Source organism: Callospermophilus lateralis, chromosome 19, assembly GCF_048772815.1.
Source record: "Callospermophilus lateralis isolate mCalLat2 chromosome 19, mCalLat2.hap1, whole genome shotgun sequence".
Taxonomy (NCBI): domain Eukaryota; kingdom Metazoa; phylum Chordata; class Mammalia; order Rodentia; family Sciuridae; genus Callospermophilus; species Callospermophilus lateralis.
The window spans coordinates 707,795-732,839 of record NC_135323.1 but is presented as its reverse complement, the minus strand read 5'-3'; the positions used below and the strand labels follow the sequence as shown (position 1 = coordinate 732,839).

General features: G+C 57.1%; 1 protein-coding gene across 4 annotated transcripts in view; it reads left to right on the top strand.

Annotated features, from left to right (window-relative positions):
- Clec16a (C-type lectin domain containing 16A) overlaps positions 1-25,045 on the top strand; it is a 175,711-nt gene that overhangs the window by 88,241 nt on the left and 62,425 nt on the right. For all 4 annotated transcript variants that reach the window (XM_077106086.1, XM_077106085.1, XM_077106087.1 and 1 more), the window contains exon 18: positions 2,514-2,634. In XM_077106086.1, coding sequence (XP_076962201.1) covers positions 2,514-2,634 — 121 coding nt within the window. The remainder of the gene's footprint in view (positions 1-2,513; positions 2,635-25,045) is intronic.

Genomic DNA, 25,045 nt, shown 5'->3' with positions numbered 1-25,045 from the left:
TCGTGGCCCAGCATTCTTGGTGGGTTTTGGGCACCGTGGCGCTGGTCAGCAGGCTTGCCAGGCCCTTGTAGTCCCCCATGGGAGGTGGCTTCTGTCCCCAGGGAGCACCTGCCTATGGCAGTCTGCCCCTCCACCCACCCCTGACTTTGAGGAGCACTCTTTCTACTCTGGGAAGTTGGGGCAGAAACCAGGAAAAGTAGTGGGGTTTCCTTTTATATATTTTATGTTGTATTTTATATTTTAAGCAGCTTTATTTTTTGTTTGTATTCCTGGAAATATCTTCCATTTGTTGTTTGCCGAGCAAGAGCAGATGTCTTGCCAAAAGGCCTGTGCTGGGCGCCAGGTCCAGGCTCCTTTCGTGTGTGGTGGACGGCCTCGGCTTCCCCAGGCCTGGGCGGAGGAGAGTGGCGCGTCTCTGCTTTCTCGTCTCTGCTCTGGTCCTGCTGGCGTCTGCCTTCAGAGCCCCGGGAGGAGGGGCCAGGGACATGAGGCCCCCTTGAATGGGACCTGCCTGGTTGGGCTTTTCTCTCTTCACAGTCCCAAGGTCATGTCTCCTTAGAGAGTTCAAACTGCCATATGTTCCCCGTGACCACCCACATCTTGGGCCTTCTGTGCTGGGCTGGCACAGGCCTGAGGGACACAAGCGCCTGACATTGCTGAGTCTCAGCCACGTAGCATCTGTGGGACCTGAGGTCACTCTGCCCACGCAGCTCTCTTTCTTCCCTAAGGCCTTGAAGTTCAATGCGGTACCCCCAGCCCCTGGTAGACAGTAGGTGCTTACTAAATATAAGCTCTTTGATTTTTTAACAGAACTCCACCTCTTGGGACAAATCTGATAGTTAGCAGTTGTCTTTATGGAAACTACTTTACAGTCTGTACTGCCAAGAGCTCAGGTCAGACCCCAGTGCGCCACCGCAGCACAGAGCTTGGTGCTGCGCAGAGAAGATGCAGTGCGTCAGGAGGGCAGTGCCCTTCCAGTGTCCTCCACAGGAGACTGGTCCAAGGCGTCCCACCAGGTGGGGACAAGGCAGGACCCAGGAGCAAGGAAGTGGGCAGACGAGCAGCCTCATGCCCAGGACCTGACAAGGCCGTGCAAGACCTGGGAGGCACCTCACGTGGGCCAGGGCTGACCTTCTAGCATCGTGGGAGGCCTGCTGGAGTTCATCTTTGTGCAGGTCACCTGTGGTGACAGTGGTTTGCCCCTTCATCCTCCTCTGTGTCCCGTGGCATCTGTTAAGTGGCTGGGTGGCTGCCCCTGTTTGGAGAGCTGTGCTGGTTGTTCCTCTCCAGCATTTATCTCAGGGCTGTTCATGGCCCTGGACATTAGAGATTGTTGTGCCCACGTCCCTGATGAGGAAAATGAGGCCCACAGAAGTCAGGGGCCTTGCCCAGCACAGTGGAGCTGGGAGTCCAGGGCAGACCTGTCTGTCTGGTTCGGAGCTCGGTCCCCCGCTGGGCGTGTCATTCCATGTCACGGGGGAGCCGCCTGGAGGTGCTGTTTCTTGGGGACTGCCTCATGCTTCTTGGCCCAGGTGACAGGCCTGTTCCCAGGGCTAAAGGCTGCTCTCGGCAGACTTCACTGGCTTCCGGGACTCTGCCTTGCTCTCCTTTCTGGAGATGCCTGGCGGCCACCTGGACTCTGACCAGCAGCCTGGCCTGGATCAGGAATCCTGTGCTGGCAGGTTCAGGGTATCGGGGCACACCTTCCCGGGGCCAGGCCTGAGCCCTGTCAGCAGCACAGTCCCCACCGTAAGCTAAGGGGCTACCGTGGAGGGACTGTCCCTGGAGGACAGAGCCGGGATTTTCATTGTCTCTGAAGACCACGTGCATCTCCCTACTCGTCTCCCCACTCCTGCTTCCCTAGCCGGGTGGGTCTCCAGAGCCTGCAGGTCCCTGGAAGAGGCCTGAACTCCAGCCCTCCTGAGGGGCATGCCATAGGCGCAGCTCCTGTCACCTCCTGAGTCTCAGTTGCCTGTCTCGGGTGGTGACTGCTGGGGGCAGAATATGCATCCCAGCTCATGTGACTCTTGAGAGGCAATCCTGGCAGACGACAGGTGCTCCGTGAGGGTGTGAGGGAGAGCGCTCCAGACCTGAACATGGGGGTGACTTGTCTCTTTTCCCCTGTCTTTCTGTCAGTGCTTTGTAGTGACACATGGGGGCGGCGTGTGCTGCTGCACGTCCTCGTGTGCCCACCGTGGGACCTAGCCAGGACCCTCCCCCAGCGCGCCCCTTCCTTCCCCTCCTCCTCCCTGGTCCCTTTGCCCCCCTGGCTCCCTTCGTTTTCCCGAGCTCCGCCTCTCCCGCCTCTTCTCCCTCTTCTCCCCTAGAGAAAGCGCGTGGCCCTTGGTCAGAGCTCAGCTTGCTCCTCTTCACGTGCTGCTGACCGGGTGTCTGCTGTGAGGTGGCCGGGCCCGAGCTGCGCTGCTTTGTGGTTCTCCCTCTGTGGCCACGAGTGACCTGCCCTCTGGGTGCGGCCCTCGCTGAGCCGTCTGCGCCCTCTGCTCTCTCGGCAGGCCATCCGGGTGTTCTTCATGCTGCGCTCCCTGTCGCTGCAGCTGCGAGGGGAGCCGGAGACCCAGCTGCCGCTGACCCGGGAGGAGGACCTGATCAAGACCGACGACGTTCTGGACCTGAGTGAGTGGCCGCCTGAGCCAGCCCAGGGCAGGGGACACGGTCACGCCTCGTGGTGCGGACGGTGTGGGCCGCCTGAGCCAGCCCAGGGCAGGGGACACGGTCACGCCTCGTGGGGAGGACGGCGCGGGCCGCCTGAGCCAGCCCAGGGCAGGGGACACGGTCACGCCTCGTGGGGAGGACGGCGCGGGCCGCCTGAGCCAGCCCAGGGCTGGGGACACGGTCACGCCTCGTGGGGAGGACGGCGCGGGCCGCCTGAGCCAGCCCAGGGCTGGGGACACGGTCACGCCTCGTGGGGAGGACGGCGCGGGCCGCCCTGAGCCAGCCCAGGGCTGGGGACACGGTCACGCCTCGTGGGGAGGACGGCGCGGGCCTGCTGCGGGCACTGCCAGCCACCTGTGCCTGTGGGCCAGTGCAGGCTGTCGCCTGAGGGTTCTGAAGGTGAGGGCCGCAGGCTCCAGGCCATGGATGTCGGTCTGCAGGTCCTGCTTCCTGGAGCTCAGGGCCCTGCCCTCCGCACCCCCGCCCGGCGTGGCTCTGACTGGTGTGGTGCTGCCTCCTGCCTCGTCCATGAGGGAAGGACCTGCTCCCACAGAAAGGAAGCAGGCCAGCAGTGCTCAGTGAGGGTGAGGCTCGGGAGGCTGAAGGACCACGTGCTCAGCCGTGACCTCAGGCTGCTCACTGGACCTTGCAGGGCCTCAGTATCCTCATCTGCAGTGTGAGGCAGAGATTTAAAGGAGACAGCGTGTAGAGGCCAGAACCCATCTCCTTGAAGCTTTCCTTTTCCTCCTTCCGCCGTGGGGCCTGCGCACACTGAAGGACAACATGGTTTTCTATGAAAAGCATCACGGCATCTTACGAGCACGGAATCGTAAGAGGTGGAAAATTAGGCTGCTCATGGAATGAGGCAGGAGAACTGGCTGATGATCTGGAAAATCCAGGAGTAGTTCTGTGGTGAGGCCCAGCTGGCTCTGAGCACTCAGTTCCACCAAGAAGCAGCCCCCCCACCCCCGTAGCTGAACACAGTATCTTTATTGACTTATCTGTATGTGGTGCTGAGGATTGAACCCAGCGCCTTGCACATGCTCGGGAGTGCTCTACCGCTGACCCCCATCCCCAGCCCTGTTTTGTGTTTTATTTAGAGACAGGTTCTTGCTGAGTTGCTTAGAGTCTTGCCTTTTGCTGAGGCTGGCTTTGAACTCGTGATCCTCTTGCCTCAGCCTCCCAAGCTGCTGGGATCCCAGGCTGAGAAGCAGCCCCGTTGACCCCCGGCTCTCCCCCTCAGGAGGGCTTTCCCCAGGTGGTGGCAGGACACCCACTAGCAGCCCAGGGCTTGGGCAGCAGCTTAGCAGCTCCAAACGTCGCAGAAGCCTGGGGTGGCGCCATCTGCTCTGGCTCGGGTCGCAGCCCTCCTGAACCAGGCGTGGGCAGAGCATGTGCAGCACTGACTGTCTCAGCGGGTCACAGAGCCAGCCGGGCTGGGAGGGTGCGCCCCTTCCTTCAGAACTCCCTAGCCTGGGCCTTAGGAAGGAGGGATCCACAAAGAATGCCCCCAAAGAGGAGGCGGGAGCGGGGCAGGCAGAAACAATGGGTGGCCACTGTCTGAGGTGATGGCACTGTTGTTTTAAATCAGTTTATTGGGATATGATTTATTCACAGCAAAATCTGGCAAACTTTAGCGTATGGTTCAGAAGGTTTTGGCTAGCCTGTTCAGTAGATCGTGATGCGGATTCTCGAGTACTGGCTTTTGTGACTGATAGCCCTGCCGTGCACCTCCTTAAGCAGATGACCAAAACCTCCACACCCGTTTCCCCACCTGTAAAGTGGGGGGACCGTCAGGGCTCAGGTGTAGCTCCGTGTGGAGCGCTTGCCTGGCATTTGCGAGGCCTTGGGTACAGTCCCCAGCACCCCAGGCCCACACACTGAGGTTGGCCGCTCTTACACTACAGGTTGTTCTGAGGAGCAAGTGAAGTGTGATATGACGTGCGATGAGCAGGTGTCGTGCCTCGCACACAGCTGTCCTCGGCAGGCTGTAGGTGGTGGGGCCTGCTAGTTAAATGCCGCCTCGCCATAAAGAGTGTGTTGCGCTGCCCGACACACAGTTCTCCGTGAGAGCTGTGCTTGTTACCCGTCTGATTTCTTCTTTCTGGCCTCCCTCTGGTTTATGGTCTTTGATCTTGCCCTTTCTTTGGAGAACAAAGAATCCCTGACCTCTCTGCGCCCATCTCCTTTGGCCCTTTCTCCGTTGAGAAATGGCCACAGTGATTCCTGTGAATTGATGGAGCCGGCTGGAGAGGATCTTAAACCAGTCTTTCTCATTTTGATCCAGGAGAGGAAGGGAAACAGCTTGCTTTAAGGGGCCTTCCAGCAGGCACTGAGAATGTTTTCATCCGTGAAATGGAATTAAATTTTATGCTGGGAATTCACATTCCTTCTCTCCTCCCCCTAGGAATGGCCTGCTGAAATAAAGGTTAAAAGTATTTCACTTATCAATTTTAATTGATTAGATTGCTAGTTGAGATCACTTAACTGAGCCTTTTTGGGTAGTTGGCCATTAAGAAAGTAATGGCTGTCTGTCTTTACCCAGCCTGATTGCAAATTATGTCTTTTGCTGAAGAGGGTGGCGTTCAGAAAATACTGGGATTATGGATTTTAAAAGCACATGATTCTAAAATAAGAGCATGTGTTGTTGGTTGGCTTTTTTTTGGTTTCTTGGGATTGTGTTACTGGCAGCCAGATCCAGGGACCCTGCCTGGATCCTAACTGGTTGGATTTGGCAACCCAACCACATAAGAAATATGCAAATGATAGAGAAAGGAAAAAACAAATCCTATGCAGTTTGATCAAACTGGGCAGAAGTATTTCGATTGCTTCTCTGCGGGTCCCATAGAAGCGGTTACGATTTAAAACAACCCAAGCCAGGAGATACTCTGTGTGTGGATTTAGTTAGGCTATGCTAGACGGGCTGGGCAGGGGCACATCTCCCAGGCCAGCAGGGCAGCCCTCCAGCTTCTACCCTCAATTTGAGGAAGTTTGAAGTTAAAACAGTTTGGAGCTTTCAATTTTAAAAAGGGCTATTTTGTTTGTAAACACTAGAGCTCCTCACTTACCATGGGCTAAAAATCACCGTTACTTTTCAATGCACAAAATGCCTTCTGTGTGTCAAACTGTGGAGCATGCCGGGAGGCAGGATGGCTGGAAGTGGGCACGCCTCATCTGTCTGTGGGGTAAGGAGCCAGCTCAGGGCGAGGTGTCTGGGATGGTCAGCTGGTATCGCCTTCAAAAAGGTTGATGGGCTTAAAGAACCCAGCTCCACGTGGCAGGAACGGTGGCATGGAGCAGTATTTACTGACCTCCTTGCACTTGGATAAGAAACCTCAGTGTGAGCACACTCCCCAGCAACCAGCCCAGGCTGGTCAGCTCAAGCATTTGGCACAAAAGATGGCCTCTGCCATGGAGCAGCAAAGATGTCCCCACTTAGGAAAGAAGCACCCTGGTGATGCTTGAAGGGAAGCCTGTCCTGGGTTTTGGTGGAGAGGAGGAAGCAGGAGGGCCACGAGCTGGCACCTTGCCGTCTGAGCCTGCTGAGGGAGGGAGAGGAGGGGAGGGGAGGGGCAGAGGGGGAGGGAGGGGACCAGGCGGGACAGGTGTTTCAGAGAGAACAGCGCCCTGACTCCGCACACCGGCTCTTAGACTCCCGGTTGTTGACCATTTTGCAAAATTGTGTTTTCTCTTCCCACCATCATGCTTTCTGAGACAGCCCTGCCACCCAGTGCACCAAGCACACAGAAGGTGTGATGTCAGTGCGTCTCTGAATACTTCCCTAACAGACAAGGACTCTTTCCTACTCTCTTTAATTGAATTGGTCGCCACCATTTGCAGACCCCAAGTGCCCCCAGCCCTGGTTGCTGCTTTGGGCTGAATGTGGGGACGGGAGCTTCCCCTGGAGGTAGGGCCCATGCTCTTCCACCCGTGTGCTCTCCCCCTGGCCCATCGACAGGCGGTTTGACCACCTCTGGTGTGGTTGGAAATGATGAGCTTTGTGACTTTCCCAGGGTCTTGATGCTTGTGACTCTCGGTGGCCTTGCCTTTAAAATGGCTCTAGGAGACCCTCTAGGGAGAGCACGCAGCGCTGAGCTTGGTCCAAGGAAGTGTTCCGTGAGAGCCGCCCGGCTGCGCTGCAGAGCTGGACGAGGGGCTGACAGGCAGCTGTGCACCGAGGACCTCCCCCTTTCTTGAACCACAGCTGTACCCTGAAGTATTCGAGCCAGTCCATCGCTTGTGTGGTGGCACTGTTGGGGGTTAGGAAAGGCAGCTCCAGTGGCTTGGGCCGGAGGCCGTGTGACTCACTACTGGTGAGTCCTCTAAGGACAAGTAGCCTTTGAGGAGGAACCCCAGGCTCCTGCCTGTTTCCAGATACCACAAGCCATCCCAGTACTGAAGAAATGTGCCCGTTTTCCAGACGCCCTACAGAGACAGCAGGCCGCCGGGCATGTTGCGTTTCCGTTTCCTTCTGCCCCCTCACGTGGGCACTCACGTTCATAAAGCTGTGGCCAGAGCATGTGCTGCATGCGTGTGGAGTCTTGTGTTCTGATTTTACAAAATCGACCTGCAAACCCGTTCAATGAAAACCCATTCATTCCTTGAGCTGTTTGTGGGTGTGGCCAACATGCTGGGAACAAGGGGGCAGTGGCCAGGAGGAGCCAAGAGTCGACTCAGGCTTTCCCACAGGGACACCTGGCCTCAAAGTGCACTCCACCTCTGGAGCTGGCACCACCGGGTCAAGGGTCCCAGGTGAGGTCTGGGTGTGGGCTCAGCGTGCAGGACTGAAGAGCCCCAGCTCGCTGTGTCCCCAGGGGCGAGCCGCCTCCTCTCCTGGTGCCTCCCTTCCGTAGGACAGTCTTGGAAGAGCTGAGTGAGCAGTGTGCGCCACGTGCTCAGAACAGGGCCTGGCACAGCTGCAGCTTGGGAACGTGGCCAGGTGAGGGTGCTGGGAGGGAGCTCCCTCGGCAGCAGTGCCCACGTCGCCTCGTAGGTCTGAGAACCGTCCGGGTGATGCCTGTGTCCTTCTCCACCGGCTGAGACATCTGCGACATCCCACAGGTGGGAGGCTTCCCACTCCTCCTGCTTTAACCCAGGGAAGGCTGTCGTCCCTCGTGTGGTCCACAAGAGAAGGTGCAGAGCCCCCCGAGAACTGCCTGCAGGTCGGCAGGTCTGCGCCGGGTGTCCGATGGCTTACCTAGATTTGGGCACTTCCCGTCCTGGGGCTGGAGATAGCCGTCCCAGTATAGTGCTCCCAGACCTTGGGAGTCCACAGCCCAGGAAGGTGCCAAAACAAAACCAAAGCTCTGGAGGCAGAATTGCCACCTTGTTCTGTAACCAAGCAGACTTTATTTATTTATTCATTTTTAATTAAGGCATTTATGGTCAGGGTGGTGTGTGCCTGCAGTCCCAGGTACTCAGGAGACCAAGGTAGGAGGATGGTCTGAGCCCAGGAGTTCAAAGCCAGCCTGGGCTATAGTGAGACCCTGTGTCTGAAAAATTAGTAATCACCAAAATTTAAAAGCATTTATGAACTATTAGTCCCTAAAAGAAAGGACTTTGATATTAGGCAAGTAGGTAGGACGCCTTCTCAGGGTGAGGGACCGTCTCTTCTAGAGATGGCAGAGGTGACCAAGCCCACATACTGTGCTTTAATGGCATGCCTCGCGTGCTCCCCAGGAGCAGGTCAAGAACTCGGTCTTCCCCACAGAACCGCCCGGCAGCCCTCCCCTCGCAGCTGATCTGGAGGCACAACCTGGGGCTCGTGCATAGCTTCCTCTTTCTGTTGCCGCCCAGCGCCACCAGGCCTGAGCTCCCTCCCCACTCTCCCCAAGCACCCTGGTTTGAACGGCCACCACATTCACCCGGGTGCTGAGGTGGCCTCTTCCGAGCCCGCCCCCTGCCTCGCGCTGCTCCTCCTCAGCCTGGCCTGCACCCTGTGCTCTCAGTGCAGATGGGAAGCCAGGGCTTTCTTTGTTCCAAGTGACCCTCCAGCCCCCTCCTGACAAAGAGCAGAGCGCTGACCCTCCAGGCTGAGCAGCACCAGGACCACCTCCCTACCTGCCTCCTCGTTTTTCTTCAGACACCTCAGGGACCCCCTGTGCCCCCAAATCCATCCTTCCCCAGAGCAAGCACTGCAGGGCGCTGGAGGCCACGGAAGCTCACGCGAGGCCCGTCCTCCACGTTCTCGGCCACGTTCGAGATCCAGCCAAGGTCCCCTTCTTCATCCTCCTTCACTGCTGACGTGGATGAGTGGGAGCAGGAGGGTCCCGGAAGCCCGTGCAGGACCCCCATCTCCCCAGCTGCTCACGTCCTGTCTGCGCCACCAGCTCCCTCGCAGACCAGCTTTCAGGCAGAGTGGAAGTATCCAGCGCTGGGCAACTGGTCTCCGGGTCAGTGGTGCGAGTCCAAGTGTGGGAGAATGTGAGCTCACTGATCTGTCTTGGAGGGCCAGTGGCAGCCTGGTCCGTCAGTTCTGGAAAGTCCCCTCCCTGGGTTGGCCCTGTCATTGTCATGGTCCTGGTGAAGACAGTGGAAACAAAGCCAGAGTGCGGTACCGTGGAAGAGAGCTGACTGGACTTTAGACCTGTCGCTCAGCGGTCGAGTGCTGGCCTGGCATGCACACGCCCCAGCTCCGTCCCCCGCACAGCGGAGGCAGAGAGGAACAGGCCGAGTGTGGAGATGATTCTACCAAGTAGAGAAATCGTCCTGGAAGAACACCCCTCAAAAGGGAGTGGGAAGCAGGGTCCTCTTCTTGATTTTGAAACTAGAGGGACACGCTAACCATCAACGTGAATTAGATCTTGGATTGAGAAAATTAAAAAGTAGCTTTTTAGGAAATTTTTCTGGAGATTGAGAGTTTGCGTGTGGTTTTGTGTAACTGAGGCCAGCATTTCATTTGCTGGGTGTGATTGGGCCGGAAGGTTGGGTGCGAGAGTGTCCTCGCAAGGACTCCTTGGCCAGTCCAGGCTGAAATGTTTAGGAGTCAAGCGTCCGATGCAGATGCTTTGGAATGACTCAGAAAATAAAAGTGTGTTCACTTTCCTGTTCTTTAAGCTCTTCTGGAAGTCTGAAACTTGTTCAAAGTAAAAGCTAAGGAAGGGGCAAGAAGGAGATCAGGTCCTTAAAAACCTAACATTTTGTAAAGGAGGACCGTAACGCTCAGGCCCTAGGATTAGAAGAACCTGGGTTTGAATCCCCGCTGTGTGACCTTGGGAAGCTCCTTCACCTCTCCTTCTTCTCTCTCTGTAGAATGCAGCCCATCGCTCCTGCTTTGGGGCCCTTCTGTAGATTAAAAGAGCATCTTTGGGAAATGGTCAGCATCCCCTTGGGTGGATAGAGACTTGGGATAAACCGTCCTTGCTGTCCCCGTGTGACTGACGCTGGGCATGAGATACTTGGGTTGACACTGAGAGAGTCTCTGTAGGCCTCTGACAGAGCAAAGCCCATAACCGTTCCTGTCCAGGAGACACTGGAAAGTGGAAGAGGTCACACAGGCTCAGTAATCAGATGAGTTTCTTGGAAAGATGACTTTGAGGAAGGTGGGTGCTGGCTGGAGAACCGAAACCGCCGGCCGTGGGGGAGAGGCTGCAGCCAGACCCTGAGAGCGCCTCGGGGCGCGTTAGTTCAAGCATCCACGTGGGGGCCCTGGAGAAGTGGTTTGTTCAGTGCCAATGCCAAAGTGGACCAGTGTTGTTAACAGGAAACCAGAGAGGCCAGCACGCAGGGGTCCGGGAGCAGTGTGCTTTGGTGGCTCCTCGTGTCGCGCTCCCCACCTGTGTTTTTGTCTCTGAAGGGGCACAGCCCACACAGGCCTCTGCAAATGGAGATGTTGAGTAGAGCTCCCTGGTGGGCCTCCCCCCCACCGCCACCTTGGAGTGACTCTTGACCCCTCCCGCCCCACGATCAGGGGCTTCCCAGCGATCAGCCTTAGCAGCTGTACACCACCCCCACCCCCGCCAGGCCCTCTGTGCCTGTCCCTAGAGACTTCCGCCCTCCCTCTCTGCCCGTGTCCTGGTTCACCTGCACCCTCCTGGCTGTGGTGCTGTGTGTAGCTCCTGGACGTGGCCAGCCTGCCGCTGTCACCTCGCCTGCATTGCTGTCCAGCCCCACTCCCAGCCTTCATCCTGCTCCACTCCCTGTGGGGCTGTGCATCTCCAACAAGTAGCGCCCTGCGTGTGTGTCCGGTGCCCATGCCTGGCACAGAGCTGACTCGCGGAAGAGGCTTGTCGCATTGAACTGATTCAGGTGTCAGCAGCCACTTTAGCTATTTGTAAACTCCAGCGGCATTTCTAAACTTTGTCTTGAGTGATTCAAGGCAATCCGAGTGTGAGTTACAAAATGATGTCGGTCCTTCATTGTGTACATTTGAAGAGTTCCCAGTGCCAACTCCCTACCCCCCACATCAAAGCCCTGGCTAATGAAATATCCCCCAAATCTTCGACCCACCTGTTTTTTAAACGCGTAGATGATCTTCATTTCAAGAGTTGAGCTACCCCCAGATCATTTTGCTGCTCTGAGTTAGAATTCCCCAGCCTGCCTCCCCAAGTCTTTCCCCCGCTTCCTTGTGCCATTTGGAAACCGGGGCTCTGAGCTGGGTGCACCAGGAGAAAGTCATGTTTGACTTAAACCACTGACTGTGAGGAGCAGGAAGCAGGAATTGGTGGCCCTCACAAATCGGGCTTCTCCGCGTGCTGGGTGAATAACGCTGCTGGCCACTTTTCAGAAATGAAGTAGGAATGTGGAGAAATGAAATTTGTATCTTATAAACTGACTGGAAATGTGATTATAATACAGCTGTCAGTTTTGTTCAAGTGGAAAATTTTTAAGTAAATCCAATTGCAGCATTATTTGGTTCTTTTAAAGCAGGGTGATGTAGCTGTTTCCTGCGTATTGATTATTTGATTGGTACCTGTCTGCTGGATCTGTTTTTTTTCCTCAGTAGCATTCATTGATGTGGTCTAATGTATATTCCTGTAATCCCTGCCTGTTCTATAAACTGCCATCATAATCGAGCTACATCAGAGAGGCATGTGCTGCTGAGGTCACAAGGGCACCGATGCCTCTACCCCTTCTGTTGGCTGCATGTTGACGTGGGCCTGGGACAGTTCTCATAAGACAGACGTTTTTTCCTCTACAAAGCAGAATTCCTAGCGTTTATCCTGTGCATTGGGGAAATGAGGCATGGGAGTCAGAAAGACAGGGTTTTGAGCTTTTCCCCTCTTAGCATGAAAATCATTGTTTCCGCTAAAGACTCTGCAGTTTGAGTATTTTCTCCAAAGCCCAGTCCTTCACACATTTGAAAATGGGGCCATGACTTGGATTTCTCAGGAAGGGGTCTGGTGGCCTAGATTTTCCCAGAGAGTGACATCTTGTGAGGCACGTCACAGCCTTGGGCTGTGGATGGTTCTGGATGCAGCTGCACGTTGAGCTGCCAGGAGCAGGGACCGGCCCCGCCGTCAGCTGAGCCTCAGTCCTGGCACCGTCGGGCACCACCTCCTGCCTGCTTCTTGGCCTCCCTGCCCTCCGACCTCCCTAGCTGACTTTGCGGGCTGCTGGGAGGACGCCATGCAGCCGTCCTGCGGTCGGTAAGCCAGGCCTCCGGGGTTTCTGGAGCTTGTCTCCTCTCTGCTTCTCGTCGTCCCGCGACAGGCTCTGGCAGATCGCACCAGTTCAGGGGTCAGACAGGGAGAATCTGCCCCTCCTCTTCCTGTGGCCCTTCCACCCTGTCGGGACTCAGGGTCAGGGACAGCTGCCTCCACCTCACCTTCTCCCCCAGAGCACATGTGAGGACCTTCAGGGTCAGCCCCAAGGCCTCTGTCACCTGCACAGCCCTGCATGATGTGACACCGCCCCCCATCTGTCCCTTACCATGCTGCCCCAGTCACACAGAGTTCTGGAGATCTCCACCTGTCACTGGCTTCACAGTGCCCACCCTGCTCTGCCTCACGGTGCTGCCTCCTCCACAGCATGCAGCAGAGGGGGAGGAGAGGGCAGTGAGAGGGCCACAGGAAGCAGGAGTCGGTGGGGAGCCCGCCGAGGGGTCCCTGGTCCCTCGCCCTGGCCCACTCAGTGAGGCTGTCTGGGGCTCCGCCTACACGGGGCTCCTTGCCCCCGCCCCAGTCGCCGGTTTCCCGCCCACCACACGCCCACCTCCACCGCTGGCCCGGCCCCTAGGGATGACAGCCTGGTGGCTGCTCAGGCCTCAGGAGGGGAGGGTTGGCTTCCAGCCCTGATATCAGATCAACCACAGAACCCCAAAACAAACCTCTGGGGAGGCTGAGCCAGCGACAGACAGCGTGACCTTTATGAAGGTCTCCTCAGGAGAGGGCTGTCCCCTGCACCCACTCTCTCTCCCGGGACTCCTCCTGCCGCCTGCCCGGCACTGGCCGCCTCACCGACCCCACTCCTCTCCAGCCTGTCCTCACCCTCCAGCCTTCCTGCCCCACAGGGAGGGACAGAACCAGGGAACGCCAGCCCCTCCCCCCGCTCGCCGAGCTGTTGTCACCTAGGATCCCAAGAAAGCCCTGGCTTGGCGGGGATGGCCACTGAAATCCGTTGTGGGGCAAAGACAGCGTCCCTGAAGACTTCGCACCTCCAAGTCCTGAGGTCAGCCCCGAAGCTAGAAAGCAGGTGCTGTCCAAGTCCCCTCACAAGAGCCACAGTCCTCAGTGAGGTCCACACAGGTGGCCTTAACTCCAGGGCTGCAGTGCACCCGTCCTCAGGCAGGTGGCTTCGTGTGCAGAGCCAGTTCTTCCCCTGGGGGATCCTGCCAGGCAGCAGGCAGGCACTGGGGGGGCAGGGGGCGCACAGGTCAGCAGTCCTCAGGCTGCTGCAGCCGCTGGGCAGCCAGCGAGGCCAGAGCTTTAAGCTGCTGCCCGCGCTCTCGCTCTTCCCCTGCCAGGATGCATGGAGTTGAGCTTCGTAGGTTGCCGTGCACACTGAGCTCCTGTTCCCGAGTTAAGGAAAAGTCACCTCGCCTCTCCTCTTTGGGCACTTCCTCTGAGAGAGGTTGGACTTCCTGGATGCCCCTGCCTCACACATTGTGCGCTCGCTCGGGTGCTGAATGCCCCGCCCCGCAGCCCTGCACCACCCACAGCCCTGCACTCCCCCACCCCGGGCTGTGCCAGGGCTCAAGCAGTCCCTGAGTCGCTCTGCCCAGCCTTGGTGGGGCCACTTACCTGGCTGGCAAGAAGCCTCCCTTTCAGAGCTCGTGGCTCCGCCCCCTGGAAGCCAGCTCATCCCTAACTCTCCTGGTCGTCCTGAACCAGCGCCAGTCCTGGAAATGGCCTGTTCAGTTTCAGGCAGGGTCATAAAAATGCCTCACGCAGACCGCCCGAGCTGGAGTCAGACAGCCGGACCCGGAGGCTCAGAAGTTGGCAGGGCTGAACTGGTGTCCCCGGCTCCTCCCAACTTTCCAGTCACTTGCTTATAAGTAAGGGCTACAGGTTCTCATCCCATCTTCCCTTCCCCGTGGGTCCAGTCTGGGGGATGTCACTGTTTTTTATATCAGATTCAAGGTGAGACAGACCTTTCTTTTCCCTGCCAAATTCTCATGCAGAAAAACCCCAGGCCGCTTCCTGGTTTTTGAGTTTGGCAATCCATGCTATCTCATGCGCTCATCTCTTCTCATTACCATACCAGCCCTTTGAATTTTATAATAGCTTTGCATTTTTCAAAGTGCAGTCGGGGTTTTCCAGAGCTCTGCAAAGCCAGGAAATCTGTATGTCATTTAAGTGACTTCTGTTAACCTTTAGTCTTTAGCTGGTTTCTCATTAAACTTTCTTCTCTCCCAGCTCTGCTTTGCATTCTGCAGTACCTGTAGGGAACTCGATGCAAACCTGGACCTTTCTCCAGTCCCCGCTGGGTCCCTTTCCCTTGCTGCCTCCCTTCCTGTGAGCCCAGGTACCAGACTCTTGTAGAGGAAGCGAGAGGTGGAAAAGTGAGTCCTAAGCAGTATCTAGTGGAAGGTTCCAGGCTAGATTTATGCAGTTGTTAATGCACAAGTAGTTCAGCTCGCTTTCTCCCTAACTGTCTTTTCAAGTTGTCAGGCCCCTGGCCCTAGCTGCTCCCCTCCCCGGCATGGCATCCTCTGCTGTGGAACACAGTCTTGATCACCATCTAGTGACCTCTGAATCCTGGGGCCAGGCACCAGGTGAGGATGCTGGAGCAAGGAAAGGTTGAACAACCTGCCCAGGTCGTCTCTGCCGGAAGCAGGAGAGCCAGGTGTGAATGCACAAGTCAGCTGCAGAGCTGGCACTCTGGGCTCTGGGCTCGGACTCCCCTGTCCCTCCACTCACCACTAATGTGCTGTCCTCCATCATTGGCCTCACAGTGGACACTGCGTAAGGTGCCAGGAATACAGAAAGGTCAGTGTCGTCCCCACCTTTAGGTAGCTGGAGGCGCCCAACAGGAGTAAGACCATGGACAGGTGGGTGCAGGTGCTCTGACGGAACTGCAGGGTCGCTCCAGGAGGAAGGCACAGTAGCTGGGCTTTGCGGGGGGTTGAGGGGGACAAGAACAGCTTCTGAGAGCCCAAGCTATAGAGCCGAGGGGGTCCTGAGTGGTTTTCACCAGGTGGGCAGGCAAGGACACTGCAGGCAGAGGTGGCAGGCAGAGTAGCATCGTCCCTACTCCAGTAGCCTGTGTTCAGAACACCACGTGGTTATGTGGATTCCTTTGTCAGCTCTAAAAAATATTTATAGAAACTTTTGCTTTGTGACTTAAAATAATGCATATATTATGTTAAAGCTCTGGGGCTCGGAAGAATGGCATGAGTCTCGCTGGGCTAAACTCAAGGCGTTGCTCCTTTTTTTTGTTAAATAAACTTTTTAGATGTATAGACCTTTATTTTTTATTCATTTATTTATATGTGGTGCTGAGAATCGAACCCTGTGCCTCACACAGGCTAGGCAAGTGCTCTGCCCCTGAGCCCCAGACTCAGCCCCATTGTTCCTTTCTTGAAACTGGAGGAAAGCATCTTTCCTCTCGTCCAGATTCTAGAGGCCAATTGACTTCTGGCTCATCTTCCAAGCCAGCTACCCTGGGCTGAGTCCTCTCGCGGCCAGTCCGACGCCCTCCTCTGCTTCATTCTTCCCCTTTTTCCAGGTCAGTCAGGCCCCCCCAGGTAACCTCCCAAGTTCAAGGTCTAAGCACAGTTGTGAAACCCCTGCTGAAGGTTGCGTATTCCTAGGCTCCAGGGAGACAGGGTTCTCTCCGCCGGAGTATGGGCACTGGCAGCAGAGTGGGCTGGAGAGGTGGCCCTCCAGTGTGGGTTTGCTGTAGCTGCAGAGTCCCTGAGAACCCATGGCAGAGGAATAGGCACGGGGCAGTAGGCCCTGTGATGTTCTTGGGTAATGTGACCTGGGCCCTGCTCCTGCCATGACCTTGGCTGACCCCTCTGACCTTTCAGCCCCATGCCTTTTGGTGCTTCAAGTTAGAACTCTTCTCTTGGCGCCCCACTGCCCCACTCACATTCCCCGAGTGGCCATGGTCTCTAGCCCCCGGCAGTCCCTGAGGTCCTCCCCCAGTCCTGATACCCCAGCCTGTCCACTTGTCTTGCCCACCACCCAGCCTGTGTCCTACTGCTGGGGCGCTTCCTGTGGTCCGGGCTCTCCCACGTAGTTCATTTCTTCCCAAATTCTCCTCTCCTTTTCACTCAAACATCCTCCTCCACGGCCGTCCGACCTCCCAGGCCCAGACCACACCCCCACCCAGGAGGCCCACCTCCCTTGGGGTCCTCAAGCCTCTGGGGTCCTACTGTTTCTGCTCACACATATTGACCCAGACAGCAGTTCTGAGCAGAGGAGAACCAGGGTCCTTGTCAGTTGATCTGGGCCAGGAGGGATTTTAACCAAAGTCCAAGTTTGGTTTAGTAAAGGGCCTTCTCCAAAAAGGGTTGGAGAGCCCAGTCAGCAGGCGGCAGCTGCAGAAGGCTAGGCCTTGACTCAAGGGGTCAGATTTAAAAATTAAATTCAGTGGTATGAGGACATTGTTGACCGTAGTGGGAAAACATTCTGATTCAGGCCCCAAAATTACGTATGAAAACTGAAGTTCTCTAGCGCTTTGATGCCTCCCTCAATTTTGATGGTTCTTGTTAAAAAGCAAACCCACAATTACCTTAGAAAATGTGTGTGTGTGTGTGTGTGTGTGTGTGTGTGTTTTCTCACAGTGACTTGGTTGGTAAGGAACCCAAATCTTCTCACTTACAGTCACTCACCCCTGCAGGGCTGGGGACAGGGTTCCTGGGTGACTTCCACTTCCCCATCAGGCTGCCCCTCCCCAGGAGATCCAGGACCAGTTTTTCACTCCTCCTCCTCCTTCCAAAAAAAAGTGTTTCTCTTGAAAACAGACGCAGCCCACCCCCATCCTAAGTGATGCTAGGCAACAGCAAAGGCAGGAATGAAGGCCTTTGGTTTAAAGTGGGGGGCTGGGGGCTGGGAGTGGCTCAGTGACAGAGCGTGTGCTCAGGCCCTGGCTCAGTCTCCTGCACCAAAACCACACACACACTCGGGAGTTAGAAGTGGGCCTTGGGGAGGCTGATCCCAGTGGGTTTACTGTGGAGCTGGGAGTGAATCATTTTGAAGGTTGTGCCTCTGTTCAGCAACCAGTTAGCGAGGCCTCCCGTGTGCAGGCCTTGTGGGACCTTGAGCGCCTCTTTGCTGCCTCCCAGTCTTCTCCCCACTTCTGGATGAAGAGGGCGCTTTCTTCCCGAGACTGGAAGCAGCAGGTCCCTCCTGCCTGGACGTAACGTGTGGACTTCCATATTTGGTGAATCTATATTCTAGTTTTGTTTCTGGTTGTGTGTGGGTTGTGGTCATGTTCAGCATTGGAAACTGTGGGAGGTGGGGTGCTAGCCACCCGTCCGTGGCTTCTCCACCCAGTTAGGGAGAAACGGGGAGCTGCAACCAAGACCCTGGTGCTTCCTCCTGCAGATCTAGATTTGCCCTCCTGGCCCCAGCCCTGCCATGGTGGGGCCCTCTGGAAAGCCCAGCCAAAGCCCCTGAATAGTCCTGCAGACCCAGTGCTGGCTGATGAGCTGTCCCTGATAGCAGCCGGCTGTGTGGGGGACCTGTCAGGATTCGTGAGCCAGCTCCCAGGCGGGATGGGCGGGGCCAGTGCCTGCCCCCAGGCCTGTGCAGCTCGGAGCCTGGATCTCACCTCCCAAGCCCATCACCTCTCTTTCCACCAGAGTGTTGCCCAATTGTTCTCCGCCCTGGGGCCTTACTCTTACTCATCACCTGTAAGGACATCTCCTAGTACCTGCCCACAACAGGGTTTGGGCTAACAGTGAGTCCAGGGTCCCAGAATAAACCTGAGGCCTGTCCCCTAGTCCCAGCCCTCCTGAGCTGGGGCCATCTCCTTCCACCTCGTCAGATCCTGTCAGCAGCAGGGCAGGGAGGCTGTCGCTGGAGGAGAAGAGGGCTCAGCTCTCCCATGGCCTGTGGTCACCCTGCCAGTGGAGACAGCAGCTTGGCACCTTCTCAAGGCGTGGTGGGGCTTGGGGAGCAGGCAGCCTGCCTTTGTCCGCAGCCACATCCAGCCTCAGCCTTTGCTCGCTCTTTGCCAGCAAGGTCCAGGCCCCAGCTTGGGGGCCCAACAGGACCTGTGTGGCCTGCCCTCGGCCCTCTCTCTCTGCCACCACAGACCCAGCCCCACGTCTCTTCCAGCTCCCAGGCTGTCTGGCATGCTGCCGTTGCTCCTGGACCGTGGCACCACTGGGCACGTGCACCCAGCCCCTCCCACCCCTTTGCAGCCCACCCACCCACAAAGCTTGCTGGGCACCTTCAGCAGAGCTTTCTCCAATCCCCAGATCCCTAGTTGACAGCACTTCCCCTGTGATTAATGTTCCATTTTTGTGTGCCTGTTTGATTTACATGGGCACCAAGCCACCTGGGGCCAGAAACCCACCTCGGGTTCACAGCTGAACCCAGGCAGTATAGTAGGTACTCCCAAGGCTTGCCAGATATGAGTGAGTGAAAGTGACGGAGTCGGGTCGGGACTGAGCCCATGGATGAGGACTTGGGTCTTGTTTCTAAACGCAGATCGAGAATCCAGGACCTGAGGGCGTGCGCGTACACGCCACCGTCTGCCAGGCCTCTGACAGCTCCGCACATTGGCTTGGCTCTTTTTTTATGGGGAAGTTGGAATCGGATCAAGACTTGATTCAAGGGCCCAGCATTAGTCTTCTGGCTACATGAGTCATCTTACAGTGGAGGCAGGCAGTTTTTAACTCCAAAGGTCAGTGGCTACGTCAGAATACCTAGTAAATCACACAGTTCCACCTGGTGCCCCTTCCACTCCCCTGAAAACCTGCCTTGGCCCGTATCCCAAAGATGCTGCCGAGGAAGATGGGGGCCAGGAGGGTGGTGACAACCTACAGGAGAATTAATGCCGCGCCCTCAATCCTGAAGGCAGAAAGGGCCCGCAGCCAGGTGGTGCACACACTTTGGAATAACTCTCGTGCGTCTGGGAGGCTTGTCCTTAGCCTGGCACGTTAATCAGCAGCCCTGTAAAGAGAGAGTGGGCGTTTGTTTGCCACACAGATGAGGCCTTCCCAGGGCTCTGTTTCTGCAGCTGTGAAATGGGGATAATGAGGCCCAGACACTGCGGTGGCCATGAAGAGAATCTGGTGAGGAAGCACACTTAAAGCACTCGGAGCAGGGTCTCGGCAGGCGGGTTCCCTGGCGGTGGGCTGTGCTGCCTGAGCCAAGAACAGCCTCCCTCACGTTTTGGCTGAGGGTGGCTATGTCTGCGTATGGTCCCGAATGTCATGTGCTGTGTTGGTCAGGCCAGGCTGCGCTGTGGTGACAAATGCACCTGGCACCTTCCGTGGCTTAGCTCCTGCTAATGTCAGCGGGAGCCCTGCTCACCATGTCACTCAGAGGAAGTGGCGGAGGCTCCCGATCCCGTCGCTGCGTATCTGCCACGCTCCCACGTCCTCAGTGCCCGTGGCAGAGAGGAGGAAAAGACTGGGGAAGCCACCCCAGCTTCTCAGTGTCTCCGTCCTGAAGGGACGCGCTTCCTGCTGTCTGCCCCAGTGGCCTCGCCAAGCTGCGGGGAGGAGGGCAGTGGTGATGTGCACGCTGATGAGTGCCCATCGCCCCGCCTGTGGGCACCTCTGGGCTCAGCAGCTGGTGTATGGGTATTTGGGGGATCAGAGCACCCAGTCCCCACTCCAAAACAGGACGAAACTGAGGAACTAACAAGAAATCTGGGGAGCGAAGACCAAAACTGAAAAGGAAGGGAAGAAGAGCAGATTTGGCTCTGGCTGTTTTCAAGGTTATGAAAATGCTGTACAGGTCCATTTGGCCACAGAGGGAGTTGACTTGAAAATGACCTTGTCCCTACACTGTCACTGCTGCTGCCTGTCAGGGTCCTGAGCAAACCCCATAATGACCTGCAGCTTCTAGGAACTGATGCCCTATCTCCCCTACTCCCCCAACCCAGAATGCTGGGACACTTGGGAATCGGGAGCGGGGCTTGGGTGGGCCGCCCTAGGGCTGCAGAACCAGCTCAGACTGAGGGCGCCGACCTAGGTAGTGAGAGGCTGCAGAGGGTGGGGGGGGGCCTGCGCTTTGGGGACAGCTGGCCCGGGCTGCGAAGTGACGTAGTGCTCAGGCCCTTAGTTTCTCCGTGCAGTAGGGAGAGCAGCAATAACGCTGCCCAGCTGGCTGTGAAGCTGAAGGAAGTGGGGTGAAGTGCAGGGCGCTTGCTCGGCGCCCGCCCCGGGACCGCCCTTGTTGGGCCTGCACGTGGCGAAGAGTCTGGGCAGGGCCGTTGGCTTCCAGTGTGCACACAAGCCGCAAGGACGGGGCTCCAGGAGTGGCCTGCAGACTCCTTCCTGGCCTCACTGGTGGCAGGACCATGGCCCAGGGCCAGCCTGCTTGGCGCCGGTCCCCCACTTGCTCGCTGTGTGACCTGGACAAGTCACTTAACCTCATCTGTAAAATGGGGATAGGGTCCATTGGCTCCTTTCTGTGGGCTGTTAGGAGGATTTGGTGGGATGGCCCACGTCATCTCAGCAGTGCTTTGCTGCAGTGAGTACCAGGGCCATGGATTCATGGGCAGTAACTGCCCTAGTAAAGATGCGGGTGGTGTGCAGAGATCCCGGGCTGGGGCTCTTTACTCCTGCCCATTGCTGCCTTTCCAGGTGACAGGCTGAGGTCTCTCTCAGGGCAGTGCTGTCCCGTCTTCTGCCACCTGGTGCGACTCTCCTCTGCCCCGTGAGGGCAGCTCTGGACCTGGGTACCAGTGATCCCCAGGCAGAGCCCTGGAGTCCACCTTTGAGGTTTGCCATGGCAGAGGACCGACCGTGCTGTGGTCTGTTTAATCCAGTCCCAGTTGGTCCCTGTGGCCACAGAGTCATGGGCTGGAACACTTAAGTGTGTGCATTCTCACCACCTAGGAAGCCAAGTGTAGAGAGATGGAAATGGCACCTTGCACACAGCTGGTGTGGTAGCACACGCCTGTATCCCAGCTACATCAGAGGCTGAGGCAGGGGAATTCCAAATTCAGGGATCCTGGGCAACGTAGCCAGACACTAATAAAAATAAAGAAAGAAAGAAGGCTCGGGGTGTGGCTCAGTGGGAGAGTATGAGGACCACGGACCGTGTGGCATGGGCTGCGGAAAACCATCTCAGGTCCCTGCGGCGTGCACACTGTGTGCTTGTTAGGCCCTCTCTGGCCCTGCCTGCTCACAGAGCCTCTGCTGGTCTCAAGTCCAGGAGGACGCTCCACCTCCACCGTGCAGCCGTGGGCGGGGGGGGGGGGGGAGCTTTAAGAATCTCACTTAATGCTCATGATCATCATTTATGAAGTGAGCCAGTTAAACTACTTGTTTTTTACTACCGCTTCTAGATACTAAGCGTGGCAGAGTTTACCTGGCGGAGCAGTCACTTAGAAGGGTGGGGTACGCCCTGTGTTTGGGGAATGGCGTGGTTAGATCCCAGGTTCTTTTGGCCCAGGCAAAGAAAAAGTTCTGCGCTCTCTCATCACCCTTCTTTTCAGGGAATCGGATACAAACTACTCACCACACTCACCAGAGATAGATGACTAAGACGCCAGCTTCTAGCTAGGCGCAGTGATGGACGCCTGTAACCCCAGCAACTCAGGAGGCCAAGGCAGAAGGATCAAAAGTTCAAGGGCAGCTTCAGCGACTTAGACCTTGTCTTAAAAGGCTGGGGATGTAGTTCAGTGGTAGAGTGCCCTGGGTCAGTCCTCCAAAACCTCCCCATCCAGGGGAAGCCCAGCTGGTGCGGAACCTGTCGTCTACTGAGTCTCCTTTCACATGGACACACTGGAGCCCTGAAGAAGTCCAGTAGCCTCAGGCCTCTCGTTTAGAGCCCCCATTTCCTTCTAGAACAGGCTATGAGGTCTTTCTACCACCTGGGTGCTTTCTGTCCCCAGAGGGGCCTCTGTTGACACCCTGGTGTGGGTGATACGTGGGGAGACCCTGCTTTCTGGCAGGATCTTTGTTTCCAGGGGAAGACATCCACGGGCTCCTCAGTGCTTCTGAAGCAGGTGACGGCCCGTTTCAGGCCAAGGCCCCGAGGGGTCATGTGGTCAGCCCAAGGGTGCACAGCCAGGACCTGGCAGAGCAGCCAGAGCCCAGGCTTCCTGGTCCCCCCAAGCCTCGTGCTGTCCTCGGCACAGCGGGGCCTCCGCCTGGCCTCAGTCAGGGGGTACACGTGTCCCTGTTGAGGTGCACAGGCCAGTGCTCTGGGAGCAGCCTCCAGCCACCACTTGAAGCCAGCAGTGGGTGAGGCTTTGACGGGGAGGGGAGGGGCCCAGAGAAACCTCACACCTACCAAGGGCTGCCTGGAGGCCTGGTGACCCTAGTGGGCAAGCTGAGGAAGGGAGCTGGACTCTACACCGCCTGAAGGTGTGCCCATGCCCCCGCCTCGGCTGAGACCTCCCCAGGAGACGGGTGGGCGGGCTCAGAGTCTGCAAAGGGCCTGGAATGACGCACGCCCCTTTGGCCTCCTCCTCATGCCTCTGCCCTTGGCCCTCCACTGGCACAGCCGCCCTCCTGGCCCGAGGTCTCCTCCCACTGCCCAGGGGTGCACTTGTTAGGCCAAGTAACAGAGGCACCCGAAAGCCGTGGAAGGTTCTAGCGACAGAGTCCGTCTAGTGAAAGGCGAAAGCTGCCCCTCTGCAGCCCCCCAGCAGCGCCCTCCCCAGCCCTGGGCGTGTGTCCCTCAGACCCGCTCCTTGCACCTCCACGCATTTGTGCTTTTTCTGTGGAGGACTTGGCCCGTCTGTCCACTGCTGCCACCCCAGCCCTGGCACAGCCGTCGTCCTACTTAGGGCCTCGGTAAGCAGTCACTGAACGCACAGCGGTAGCCAGTTTCACACCTGGGGACTGTAATCTGCTCGTACTGCAGTTGGGCTTTGGCACATTAAAGTGGCATTTTCCTGCGGCAGGGACACATGACTGCACACAGCGGAAGTGCCCGAGTGCTGTCCCCGTGCAGCCGCCCCGTCTGCAGCCTCACGCGGGGTGGGGTCCGTGGGTGGCTGTCCAGAGACCCAGGAGCGTGAGTCGGGAGCCGCTGTTCCAGCCCACTGCTTGGGTGTGAAGGATTCCCCCGTGAAATTGCTGGGCTTGGAGTCGGGTGTTGTGGGATGCAGTGCCAGCTCTTATCTCACTGCCCTTCCAAGAGGCCCTGACCACTGTCCACTTTTCACATTTGTGCCAGGGAGACGAGCAAGAGCACATCCGTCTGTGAGCACTGTGGCCTGTTTAGCTGTCGGAGGCGAGGGTGGGAATTCCACCTTCCACACCCCAGGCGGCTGGGGAAGGGCCCGCTCAGGAAGCGGCATGGGTCTGGAGGCCAAGGCCACCTTCAGGAGCTCAGTCCACCAGCCCATCCCACGCACCACTTCGATCCAGGCGGCCTGTGTTCTCCATCCCTTCTATCCCTGCCTTTGCTTCTCAAAGAGGCGCCAGGAAAGACTTCCGGCAGATGCAGTTCTGCCTCTGTGGAGTCGGAGGCCACACAGCTGTGTTCTCTCAGACCTCCCCATCCTTCACCCTCAGAAGATCTGTTAGACATTCCCAACCCTCAGCTTGGTCCTTGCTTATGTAAAGATAGTCCCAGCAACATGCTTGCCTCGTTATTTCCTTCTCTTCCAAATGTTCCTTTGCACCAAATAACACGTTGCCTTTTTTATTTTTTACTTTGAGACAGGGTCTCACTACATTTCATAAGCTGGCCTCAAACTTGTGATCCTCCTGCCTCAGCCTCCAAAGTAGCCAGGACTACAGGCTGTGCCACCACACCTAACCAAATCCCAGTTCCTTGGAAGACCCACAGAAAAGGCACCTGCCTTAAATGACCAAAGCTTCAAACTTCACTTTGAAATGTTTGGCTTGAAGAAGAATTTAATAATAGTTTATTCCAAAGGAGGATTGCAAGTTCAAGGCCAGCGCGGGCAACTCAGCAAGATCTCGTCTTAAAATAAGAATTAAAAAGGGCTGGGGTTATGGCACAGTGGTAGAATGACCCTGAGTTCAATCCCCAGTTCCAGGGCTGAGGGCGGTTCATTTCTTTGCCATATTTAGTGGATTCTTGCAACGTTTCTTGGGGGCCAGTCAGAAAAGGGACAGTGGGCAACCCAACAGGACTTCTTACCGTGGACCCTGGTATCACTGCGTCTCTTCCAGGAACCCCCACCCACCGCCCCTGGAGAACCTGCGGCGCAGCTCAGGAGACTCTGGTGGACGCTGCTTTCTCAGTAGAGGCCAAGGTCAGCAGTTTCCCTGTGTTTAGGTCTACCCCAGCTCACACCATGAACAGCGACTATTAAAAGAAACGGGAGGTTGATAACGGGTGTTGAGAAAGATGTCACTTATTTCAAGGACCAGAGGGAAGGGCGTGTGGCTTCCGTAAAGCTCTCAGGCCTAGCCACCTGACGAAGAAGCCCCAGGTGGTGGTGTCCGGCCTGGTCTGCAGGGCTGGACAGACAGCAAGGTCCGGAGGCCAGAGCACAGCGTCCTTCCCACACCCGTGGAGTCTCGGGAGGGCGGTGCTGCAGAGAGAAGGTCCCTGGCCTGGCGGCAGCGGACTGCAATGGGCTCCCCAGAGCCTGCACCCGTGCACAAGCCGACTGCCACTTGCCAGCCGGGTGACCTCGGCACATCCCTCTCCTGGCCTGAAAAGAGGGAAACTGTCAGGAAGGCTTTGAACAAGTGTCTGAAACCCTGAGGACTCTGCCAGGTGTCACTGGAGGCTCATGACTGAGGTGCAGATGACCCGCTGGACTCGGGCAGCCTGCCTGCAGCCCGGCGGAGGCCTGCACCCCCTTTCTGAAGCACCCACTCGCACTGGCAGGACAGGTTGCTCGTGCAACGCTCCCTGGCAGGGTGCAC